The sequence below is a fragment of the Uranotaenia lowii genome, chromosome 3 (genome assembly GCF_029784155.1).
Source record: "Uranotaenia lowii strain MFRU-FL chromosome 3, ASM2978415v1, whole genome shotgun sequence".
In the NCBI taxonomy this organism is placed as follows: Eukaryota; Metazoa; Arthropoda; class Insecta; order Diptera; family Culicidae; genus Uranotaenia; species Uranotaenia lowii.
The window spans coordinates 98815414-98827888 of NC_073693.1; the positions used below are offsets into that span (position 1 = coordinate 98815414).

Genomic DNA, 12475 nt, shown 5'->3' on the forward strand with positions numbered 1-12475 from the left:
GATAAAAAATTTATAGATTTTTGGTAATAATATAGAATGCAATTTTGTTGCACACAAGCTTTCGTGCTATTTATTTCAATTTATTTGTTTATCGCTTATGTTTTATTGTCCCCCCCTCCCCCCTCGCGATGTTTCAACCTCGAGTGACAAAAGAAGGATTTGATATTTGTTCCGGCCTAATATACAAAATCGACAATAATGGCAAAAATTAAAAAAAAACAAGAATTTCATCTTTTTCACAAAAAAAGATAATATTTCACGCTCGTGGCCGGTTTTCTTTATAGGTAAGACAACAAGGACACAGTTCTTGACCATGGGCTTACTCGAGAAATCGTTAGTTCAAAACTCTAAGCACCCTAGCAGTTTAAAACTAGTCAAAACTCGACTCGCTCTATTATAACAGAAATTTAATATTCTACATATCATTTTATGAACATTATCACTTTCTTACAAAATTTTGAAGAAAATATTTTGTCACTTGGAAAACTTAGAATATACTTTACACGAAACACAAATGGGTTTTTCTGAGGTACCTACTGCAACCGATTGCCTACAATGTTCATTTAATCGTTCCGTAGCAAAAAAAAACGAAATACTACCAGCTTTGATAAAAATTCAGCGATAATCGACAGAAGCAGAAACCCCTGCTAAGAAGTGCTGGTAATCTAATCAAGCGGTACCAACCTAGATAAACGTGAACTCAGGTTCGGGCTCGTATAAAAACCCGGGAGACTGCGTCAATTCCATGATTCGTACGAAGTTGACCGACCAAAGTCCCAAAATGTTCAAGTTCCTGCTGGTAGCTGTCTTCATCCCGGCCTTGGCCACCGCCGTCCAGGTTCGCAGCTGTAAGTAACTACATTTTCCTTGGTGCAGTGTGTCTAGTGAGTCTAATTGTGATTTGTAATTCCAACACAACAGGTGGAGCTGGCTACGCTACCCCGGAAGAGGTGACCATTGAAGGATGCGCTGCGGGAACCAATGAATGCCAGGTTCAGGTCGGAACCACTCTGAGGGCTACTGCTACCCTCGCCGCTGCTCCCCGCTCCTCGCCTACGGCCTTCGCACACATCATTGCTCGTCTAGCTGGTATCCAAGTTCCATTCCCGATGCCCGATGCCTTGAGGGATGCTTGCGTGGTTGTCGACGGAAGTGGCCTGGAAACCGGATGCCCAGTCGTTGCAGGAGAACGCATGGTTTACAACTTGAACGCTTTCATGGATCCCAATGATTTCAGCATCTTCGGAGTCACCATTGAGGCCGAAGTCAGAATTGACGTGACCGATACCGTGGCGACCAATGTTGGTGATAGCATTGCCTGTGCCCGCTTCAACCTGCGAGTCGTCCAGTAAAACAAAAGCTAATAAATATCGTTTTCGGAAACTCTATTCCCCGTGTACCATTTTAAGGGAAGGCCAACTACTGAGTACTGAACCATTTATCGATTCCATTCGCTTCATTAACACCTTGCAATCATTCTTTCTTCTATTGGTTTCAATTATGTCTCCTGCACTACAGTCGAAACTCAGGTTTTGAGTCGAAAACGCGCAATTGGGATAATCTTTTTCGTAAGCCAGAAAAACTCAGCTCACTAAGTTTTAACACCAGTCATTTTCTTCTAATTTATAATTTATATTTTCCCCACCATAAAGTTATTTTACAAACTCTTCAAAGGTGTTAGCAACAGTTTTATTAGGCCTGTACTCGAAAAAAAATACCACGCTTTCTTGGAAAATTACATTTTAATGCATGCACGGAGAAAAAAAGAACCACTGCTGTCCCAATTATTTCAACTAGCTATATACCATTTATCAAAGTGTAGTTAATTTTTTCGCATCCTAGTTGGAATAGACTCAACTACAAACTGCCGATTGACCTTTCGCAATCAACTACAAATATAATTGATAACCTTCCATCTCCCTATTTCCGTTATCTTTCTCGCTCATATTTTCCTTAGACCAGTGTTTTACGGACTAGAATTGGAACTTGGAATGTTTTGTTGACCCTTGCCCAGCCAGGTAAGCTGGCTCAACTTGCTAGAGAAGCTAGCCGCCTCAAGCTAGAGATATTGGGACTGAGCGAAGTCCGTTGGCCTAACACTGGAGAACACAAGACACAGTCCGGGCAAGTCCTGCTTTACTCTCGCATACGAGGAGAACACGATATTCGGGAACGAGGAGTTGGTTTACTATTAAGCCCGCAGGCCCATGCGCTCATAAGATGGGAACCGGTAAACGAAAAAATAATCGTAGCCAGATTCAGAACACGGGTTAGAAACCTTACAATGGTCCAGTGTTATGCGCCAACTGACGTTGCCGATTTGCAGGAGAAAGAGCAGTTTTACAGACAATTGAACAGCGTGGTTGAGAGAATTCCGAAGGGTGACATTCAAATCCACTTAGGCGACTTCAACGCAAAGATTGGCTCCGATAATCAGGACTTTGAGCGCATCATGGGGCGCCATGGCTTAGGACAGATGAGCGAAAACGGAGAGCTGTTTGTAGAATTTTGTGGCAACAACAACATGGTGATCGGTGGATCGCTCTTCCCCCATCGACCAGCACATAAGGTCACTTGGGTATCCCGAGATGGCCGAACAGAAAATCAAATTGACCACATCTGCATCAGCCGAAAATGGAGAAGGAGCCTTCTTGATGTCCGCAACAAACGAAGCGCAGACATTGCATCTGACCATCACCTCGTCCTTGGTGAGATACGACTAAGAGTTGCGCGTGTCCAACGGCGCGAGGAGAAAGTTGGGTGTCGATACGACGTCCGCCGGTTGGAGAATCCAGAGGTGAAAAGGGCATACGTTGAACAGCTAGAATCCCGAGCCTCGGAATTGCCGACAGACGGAACAGTCGAAGAACAGTGGTGTGGAATCAAGAATGCCTTTATCACGACGAGCCATGGTACTCTCGGTAAAGTTTGTGGAAGACGAAGTGAATGGATGTCGGATGAAAAATGGAGGATGATCGATGATCGGAGAAAGGCGAAAGTTGGAATTGAGCAGGCATGTACCGGGTCAGCCAAAGCAGCCGCCCACTTACGATATGCGGAGCTTGAAAAGGCAGTTAAACGAGCTTGTAGACGAGACAAGAGAGCCTGGACAAACTCCCTAGCCGGAAAGGGAGAAAGAGCCGCCGCCATTGGAGATATCCGATTATTATATGGTATTTCTCGCCGCCTTAGTAGGGCTAATGCAAGACTAATGCAAAAACTAATGCAAGAATTCCGCTGAAAGACCGAGCAGGTCAGCTGCTGACAGATCAAACAGATCAGCTCAAGCGTTGGACTGAGCATTTTTAACAACTTTTCCGAGTTACAAATTGCAATGGCCAACAGAACCCGCAGCTCGAGGCGCCCATAAGGGTATATACGGATGATAGTATTGACGAAAAATTGGCCTCAGCCATAACCTCAAATTTTGATTTGCTGGCGGCCTCATCAGGGATGCTAGGTGCGTTACTAAAATCAGTATTTGCTTGTTTTAAGCTAAGTATAATATTTCTGAATTGATAAAATTTTTTAACTTTCAACAGCTAAACCTTTGAATTCATTACGGGGCATCCATAAATGGATGAAGATAAGTCATCTTTTGATAATTAATTTTCAGGATGAATTCAAAACATCTAAAATATAATATGTTATTTTCATGTAGAGCTTGGTAGATTAAAAAGAGTTGTTTCTAATTTCTGAACGAATGCACTGTTACAAACAAGTAAATTAATGAAAGCCCCGTTTATGTTGACTTTGAAGATAATCGCCTACATGCTCTGATTATTTGAAACATATCCACATAATTCGCTAAATCATTTAAGTGTGCGATACAGTTAGTTGTTATTTCGTTCAGATAAATGATGCGTTTAATTTCACATTCGAATAGAAATCTACGAGAAAGTTGCAAATTCTCAGTTCTCATGAAAAGGTTTTCAATAACAATGCAATTAAATAAATATAATCATTTTCCAAATATCAATGCACTTGGCAATCCTGAATACCCAAAAAATCAAAACACAAACATCTGTGTATCGTTTTTGAACAGGGCGAATTTATTTGTCATTATTAGTACCGGAAAATCGCGTTCATCGTGCGCCCTTCTCAAAAATCGATTCTGTTCTCCCATGGTTTGAGGTAAGGGCTGAGGCCTCCTGCTAAGATGGTGTTCGTGTAGAACTGTCAATATATCCTAATAGTAAGTCGCATTAATGGCGTCAACTCGGAAGCGCCCTCGCTGGCTGAAATAGAAGCGGCAATCAAGGACATGAAATCCAACAAAGCGCCTGGAATCGATTGCATTCCTGCTGAAATGCTCAAAGCCGACCCTGCCTTGTCAGCACAAATGTTGCACCGTCTTTTCGCTGACATTTGGGATACTGCAACATTCCCGGCCGACTGGATGCAGGGTATCCTCGTAAAGGTCCCGAAGAAAGGAGACCTGACAGAGTGCGGTAACTGGCGTGGCATAACTTTGATCTGTACAACCCTCAAAGTACTCTGCAAAGTGATCCTGAACAGGATCCAGGAGAAAATCGACGCTACACTCCGACGGCAACAAGCTGGATTCCGATCCGGACGATCATTTGTGGACCACATCAAAACGCTACGAATAATACTGGAACAAATCAACGAATTCCAGGACTCTCTTCTGCTGGTGTTCGTTGATTTCGAAAAAGCATTTGACAGACTGAACCACGAAAACATCTGGGCTGCTCTTAGACGACGAGGGGTCCCAGAGAAACTAATCCATCTCATCGAAGCACAGTACGAGGCATTTTCGTGCAAGGTTTTGCACGACGGTGTCTTGTCCGAACCAATCCCGGTAACTGCTGGAGTGAGACAAGGATGTATTTTGTCACCGCTGCTTTTTCTCATCGTAATGGATGAGATCTTGACTGGATCGATTGACTGTAGACCAAACCGAGGATTGCCGTGGAATCCTTTAGCGATTGAGCAACTGAACGACCTTGACCTGGCAGACGATATTGAACAAGACATGCAGAGCAAACTCGACGACCTCACCGAAAGCTCCAAGGCAGCAGGTCTCAAAATTAATGTCGGAAAGACCAAGTCGATGGAAATCAACACAGAAAATTATTCCAATTTCGTGGTAGCTGGACAACAGGTTGAGACAGTGGAGTGCTTCCAGTATCATGGTAGCCAGATTACGCCAAGAAGGACATCGAAACCCGGATCAGAAAAGCCCGATTTGCGTTTGCGAGTCTCCGAAACATCTGGCGCTCACGCCAGATCTCTCTACGAACTAAGATCCGAATCTTCAACTCAAATGTCAAATCCGTATTGCTGTATGGGTGTGAAACTTGGTGCACATATGCGGTGAAGACGCGAAAACTGCAAGTTTTTGTCAATCGCTGCCTGCGGAACATCATCCGCGCTTGGTGGCCTGGCAACTGGATCTCAAACGTTGAACTTCATCGCCGGTGTCATCAAAAGGCGCTAGAAATCGGGATTCGGGAACGTAAGTGGAGATGGATTGGGCATACGCTGCGAAGAGATGAAAACGAGATTTGCAAAGAGGCTCTAGACTGGAATCCAGATGGGCATCGAAGAAGAGGCAGGCCCAAAAGCTCGTGACGGCGAAGTCTTTTTTTTTTTATTAGTTGATCACCCAGGTGGTAAATCCTTTTTACGGATTGCATTCCAAGGCACGGCGAGCCACCGCGTCCCCCCAGTTTGCTACTCTGGGTCCATGGGTGCAATTGGACGACTCATGATACTATGTACCCCTACGCCATAAAATCCACCTGGGGCCTCTGGCCATAATTCCCATCCGGACCTAGCAACGAAGGCTTTACCCATGATGGGAGACCATACTCGCGCAATGCGCTCCACGGCAAATACTCGTTTTATTCGTACTACACCAGCAATCTCAACCACTCTTTGTCACGATTCACGACTTACGGGTTGGCAATCCGTTAGCCGCTACTCGTGACTCGAGTCCCACATGCGGCCTCTCGTCGCAGTTCGTGACGTCATGACCCGCCCCTCCTCACGACTCGAGACCCTCTCACATTCGGTCTCTTGTCACAATTTGAGCCGTCTTGACCCGTCTCTCCTCGTGACTCAAGACCTCCTCACATACCTCCTCTTGACACGACTTGAGGCGACTCTACCACCTCTCCTCGTGTCTCGAGAGCCCTCGATGGTTCCGTCTCTTGACCCAATTCGAGACGAGAACAACTCGCCTCTCCTCGGGTCTGGAGATAACCACACATATCCTATTTCTCCATCTCGACTCTTCGAGACCCAACCTGAGGCCCATCCACTGGGCGCCACATGTTACGGCACAAGGCCCCTCTGTCTGTCGTGAGTCGATCGTATCCGCGAATCGGGGCCAGGAACCTCCCCGAAAGGCAGATCGATCGAAACTCGCCAAACATTTGGTCGTCCCGCATATCGGGGTCGCGACTACCCGATACACGTTACGACCCCTCCCTCTTGCAACTGAGCACTGGTACCAGGGTGCCCAGTCACACCACGTTTGGTCACCCTCGGCACGCAGCTCGTCGCAACTGACTGTACCAAGTGTGACGTGTAGTTCTCTTGGCCGTACATCTACAGCTGGTCAATTCTGTAGACACGTTTCCACTCTGCACCACGGGGAGGTAGAACTACGTCGCAGAGCGACGGCGAAGTCTAGCCGCTGAAATCCGCACAGTTGACGAGAACCTTGGCTGGCAGCAAGTGAAGACGCTGGCTTCGGATCGCCAGCAGTGGAGATCTTTTATCTCAGCCCTATGCGTCGGTCAATCGGCGCCGGACCCTTTGGTGGGTAGGTAGTCAATTTAGGCTATTTTGTCAATTTAGCCTAGGTAGTCAATTTAGTCAATTTAGTCAGTTTAGTCAATTTAGTCAATTGTCTAAATTAGAACAATTTTGCAATTTTGTCAATTTTTCAACTTTGTCAATATATGTTATTTTTTTGATTTTTGTCATATAGTTAATTTAGCCAAGTAAGTTTTTCAATTGTTTCCAATTCTGTAAATTTTGTAAATTTGGCCGAAATGGTTGATTTGAACTTTTTTCAATTTAGGTATTTTTGTCAATTTGGTCATTTTTGTCTGCCTTTTTCAATTTTGACATTTTTTTTTCAATTTGGACATTTTTGTCAGTTTTATAGATTAAGTCAGTTTTATCAATTTTGCCATTTTTATCGATTTTTTCAGTATTAAACTTTGTGAGAAATACTATCAAATGAAAATTATAAAATTATAGACAAATACTTAGATTAATAAGAGTAATGATGATGAAATAACACAATTGAAATAAAAAACGATTATATGTTAGTTAATTCATAGGAAAAGAACATTTCGAACGGCAAGTGGAATTGAATGATGCAAAAATGAATTTTGAATCACGGATCACTTTTTTTTGCAAGCCAAACATAAAATAAAAGAATGCCCCTGAAAGGTATGCTAAAAACTTTGATTTCTATGATGATTCATTTTAGTAAAAGGCGAAAGCTGTTTCGAGAAAATCGCTTTGAAAGTAATTAGGTTTAAAATGTAGGTCTTCAAACGGTACTTGATCACCCTAGTGAACCTTCATATTAGAGAAGCGACATCTGATCCCTCTTAAAATAAAATATGTGGCAACATCGCCAAAATCTTGGACAAAAAATCCCCAGCACTGTTTTCTGGCTCAATGTTCAAGCTCTAAAGTGAACGCTCCTTCAATGCAACAAAACGACATAGAACTCGATGCCCGAAGAAACGCGATAAACGGTATGAATGACTTGAATTTCGTTAATAATCAGTTAGTTTTCTAACTAGAAACACGATTCTCCATAGCATTGAAAAAAATTGCACCTAATCATAAATTCATATGACCAGCTAAAAAATTATCTGTTTGAACTATAACAACAATCACAATACCTTCCATGGTTGAATTTTCAATAAGAAAGGTAGAAGCTCTGCTACAAAATGCTCGGATCGATTGGAATCGATTTTGACAGTTCTTTTGCTCGATTGGAATTTTGTGTTTCAGATGTCACTTCTCTTATATACAGGTTCACTAGTTCACCCAGCTGACAATTCGATTTGTTAACATTTGGCCGCACGCCCTTTTGAAAAAATTGACTGCTGCTCTCATGCTGGGTAGGGAAAATAGAATCTTATTGGAAAAAAATAATGTGATACTGGGATCAACTCATCTAGCAGAAGCATGTATCCTGACAAATTAAACAAGTTCTTATAAAGTTTAATACTGACAAAATACGATAAAAAATGAGAAAAGTGAAAAAGTATACAAAATAGACAAAATAGACAAAATTGACAAAATTGACAAAAGTTACTAAATTGAGGCCAAATTTACAAAATTGGAAACAATTGACAAACTGGGCTAAATTAACTATACGACAAAAATAAAAAAAAATCTATGTTGAAAAACTTGCGAAATTGACAAAATTGACAAAATTGTAAAATTGTCCAAATTAAGACAATTGACAAAATTGACTAAACTGACTTAATTGACAAAATTTACAAAATTTACAAAATTTACAAAATTTACAAAATTTACAAAATTTACAAAATTTACAAAATTTACAAAATTTACAAAATTTACAAAATTTACAAAATTTACAAAATTTACAAAATTTACAAAATTTACAAAATTTACAAAATTTACAAAATTTACAAAATTTACAAAATTTACAAAATTAACAAAATTTTAAAAATTTACAAAATTTACAAAATTTACAAAATTTACAAAATTTACAAAATTTACAAAATTTACAAAATTTACAAAATTTACAAAATTTACAAAATTTACAAAATTTACAAAATTTACAAAATTTACAAAATTTACAAAATTTACAAAATTTACAAAATTTACAAAATTTACAAAATTTACAAAATTTACAAAATTAACAAAATTTACAAAATTTACAAAATTTACAAAATTTACAAAATTTACAAAATTTACAAAATTTACAAAATTTACAAAATTTACAAAATTTACAAAATTTACAAAATTTACAAAATTTACAAAATTTACAAAATTTACAAAATTTACAAAATTTACAAAATTATCAAAATTTACAAAATTTACTAAATTTACAAAATTTAAAAAATTTACAAAATTTACAAAATTTACAAAATTTACAAAATTTACAAAATTTACAAAATTTACAAAATTTACAAAATTTACAAAATTTACAAAATTTACAAAATTTACAAAATTTACAAAATTTACAAAATTTACAAAATTTACAAAATTTACAAAATTTACAAAATTTACAAAATTTACAAAATTTACAAAATTTACAAAATTTACAAAATTTACAAAATTTACAAAATTTACAAAATTTACAAAATTTACAAAATTTACAAAATTTACAAAATTTACAAAATTTACAAAATTTACAAAATTTACAAAATTTACAAAATTTACAAAATTTACAAAATTTACAAAATTTACAAAATTTACAAAATTTACAAAATTTACAAAATTTACAAAATTTACAAAATTTACAAAATTTACAAAATTTACAAAATTTACAAAATTTACAAAATTTACAAAATTTACAAAATTTACAAAATTTACAAAATTTACAAAATTTACAAAATTTACAAAATTTACAAAATTTACAAAATTTACAAAATTTACAAAATTTACAAAATTTACAAAATTTACAAAATTTACAAAATGTACAAAATTTACAAAATTTACAAAATTTACAAAATTTACAAAATTTACAAAATTTACAAAATTTACAAAATTTACAAAATTTACAAAATTTACAAAATTTACAAAATTTACAAAATTTACAAAATTTACAAAATTTACAAAATTTACAAAATTTACAAACTTTACAAAATTTACAAAATTTACAAAATTTACAAAATTTACAAAATTTACAAAATTTACAAAATTTACAAATTTACAAAATTTACTAAATTTACAAAATTTACTAAATTTACTAAATTTACAAAATTTACTAAATTTACTAAATTTACTAAATTTACTAAATTTGCAAAATTTACAAAATTTACAAAATTTATAACATTACAAAATTCACAAAATTGACAAAATTGACAAAATTGACAAAATTGACAAAATTGACAAAATTGACAAAATTGACAAAATTGACAAAATTGACAAAATGGACAAAATTGACAAAGTTGACAAAATTGACAAAATTTACAAAATTGACAAAATTGACAAAATTGACAAAATTTACAAAATTTACAATATTGACAAAATTGACAAAATTGACAAAAATGATAAAATTGACATAATTGACAAAATGACAAAATTGAAAATATTGACATTTTAAAGTTGTTAAAATGTTAAATATCTATAATTAATTCGATCGATTATTGTAATCTACGCTGAAGCATCGTATTTTAGTCTAGCAGTTGTAAATGTACTTAATTTTTTTTTTTTCAATTCGTTCGCTTCCTTCACTTGAGAGGCTAAATTATTTGAAACACATGGTAAGGAATTTTTGTTTTAAATTATAATCTTCATTTTTAGACCTCTTCTATTTTATAGATATAAGATCATAATGTCATAGAAACGGGAGCATACAAGATATCCCATAATTCAATCATTCCAAAATTTTCAATTAGTTTACAATTATGTTATTATTTATGTGAAAATTATAATTATTTCAAATACCTTCATCGTATAAAAAATTTGGATCTTATTTTCTTAAATTCATTTAGGATTTACTACGTTTTTTTTTTTATGTCAATTTGTTTATTAGTGCTTATAAAATATTATGTACAAGAGATCAAATTTCAATTCTTAAGTTAAATTCTAATTCATTCACATTAACTACTCTGTTTGAAGAACTTTCAATGTAATTGATGTAACTAGCAAGCAAGCGTAGAATGGTTGTGCGAGTACTCCTATTCGTTCCCTCCAGCGAAGGCCTTAACAAATCATCACTTGATAAGCGCCGACCTCCAGCAGAGATGATAACGTTCGAAATACTTTAATCATAACTCAGAATTTATAATTCTATCATTTATTTATTATTTTGTGTCATGTGTATCCAAATATAATTTATAGACTGTAAGAAAGGCTACAATCCACTGTTAAGTATATTAAATCGGGTTTTTTTTTATTAAAAAACACACATATAGGATATCAGTGAAACTTCATGTTTCTTTGAAGAGATCTAATTTACTTAAATCTCAGCCGTACATCTTTGAAGGATATGATGGCTAGCATCTAACAAATGCTAAAACCACCAGACCACAGAAAGAGAACTATATGTGCCGTGATCAAGATTCGATCTCATGAACTATGAACTAACTTAGAAGGCAAGAAATCTATCCTCTAGGCCACGATCGGCGGCAAAATCCTTTTGAGTCATAAGAGCTTAAAACCATATAAGTTCATAATTTCAAAGCATATAAGAGCCAAATGATAGTTTTCATTTGAAAAAACTAAGTATATTTTGTCTTTAACACAGGTTTAGAAAAAAAATCATAAAAATCGTATCAAAGAAGGGTTCGTTCCCTTTTCTCAGATATTTCTATTAAATCTGTCTCCACTTTTGCATGACTTAAAGCTTAGTTATTTAGAAATGGTACATATTCTTTTGGTGATAGCTAAGTTCCTAGTGATCAGATTTGAAAATTTTAGATTGCGTTGTGTTTATACTCAAATGATGAAAGGAAAATTTAAAAAAAAATCTCATCGACCACGCATTGAACTCGAGTTTTCTGATTACCTCCTTGAAACCTTACCTACAGGCTAAATCGTCGGATGTGAACTAAATAGTCAAGCTGTAGCTCTGGAGTTCAGTTGACTTCATCAAGTTTAATTCGCTGCTAAATTGTATAGAGAATAAGCCCTTGATAGAGAATGATATATGAAATAATCAGTGAAAACTAACTGCACATTTATTAAAGTGCATTATAATCTCATGAACGGCAAAAAAGAGAGAGGGGATGTTCACTCAACGCCGATTGACCGAACAAAAGTGATGAGGTTATTGCATTCAGTTTATGAAGTGATGTTTTACGATGAAGACTTGTCGGACGGTTTGCGTTGTGAAATGAGGCTGTTGTTTCAGCGAAGATGGATTAAAGCTACGCATACGACAGATTGTACGGCAGAAAATGCTCATCATGCCCCGATCAATGGTGCTCTGTTTGCCCTGAGTCAACAAGTTTGAGTAAAAATGATTTTTAAAACGATTCCAGTGAAAAATCGAAAATTTAATGATGGTGAAAATTGAAGAACAATATGTACACCATGTTGCAGTGCGTACATTGATCAATATGATTTAACGGTCATGAAAGCTTATTTTCCGGTACTCGGAAAAAATAATATTGTCGCCACTTGAGAACTACTTCGTTTTTTTTTTTAATATTTATGTAAAGATGGTCAGGAGATTTTTTTTTTGTTGAAAAATAATTCTATACAAGCTACAGAACTGTTCCTCAGGAAAATTTATTTGAGAAAATACGTATTTTCGTAGAAAAGATGGGTTTACTCC

At 36.4% G+C, this 12475-nt stretch overlaps 1 protein-coding gene across 1 annotated transcript; it reads left to right on the forward strand.

Annotated features, from left to right (window-relative positions):
- The first annotated feature begins 710 nt into the window (after positions 1-710).
- Positions 711-1388, forward strand: LOC129758256 (NPC intracellular cholesterol transporter 2-like). The gene is made up of 2 exons (XM_055755724.1): positions 711-848; positions 922-1388. The coding sequence occupies exons 1-2, from the start codon at positions 746-748 to the stop codon at positions 1350-1352; spliced, it is 534 nt and encodes a 177-aa protein (XP_055611699.1). The 5' UTR covers positions 711-745; the 3' UTR covers positions 1353-1388.
- Positions 1389-12475: the final 11087 nt, after the last annotated feature.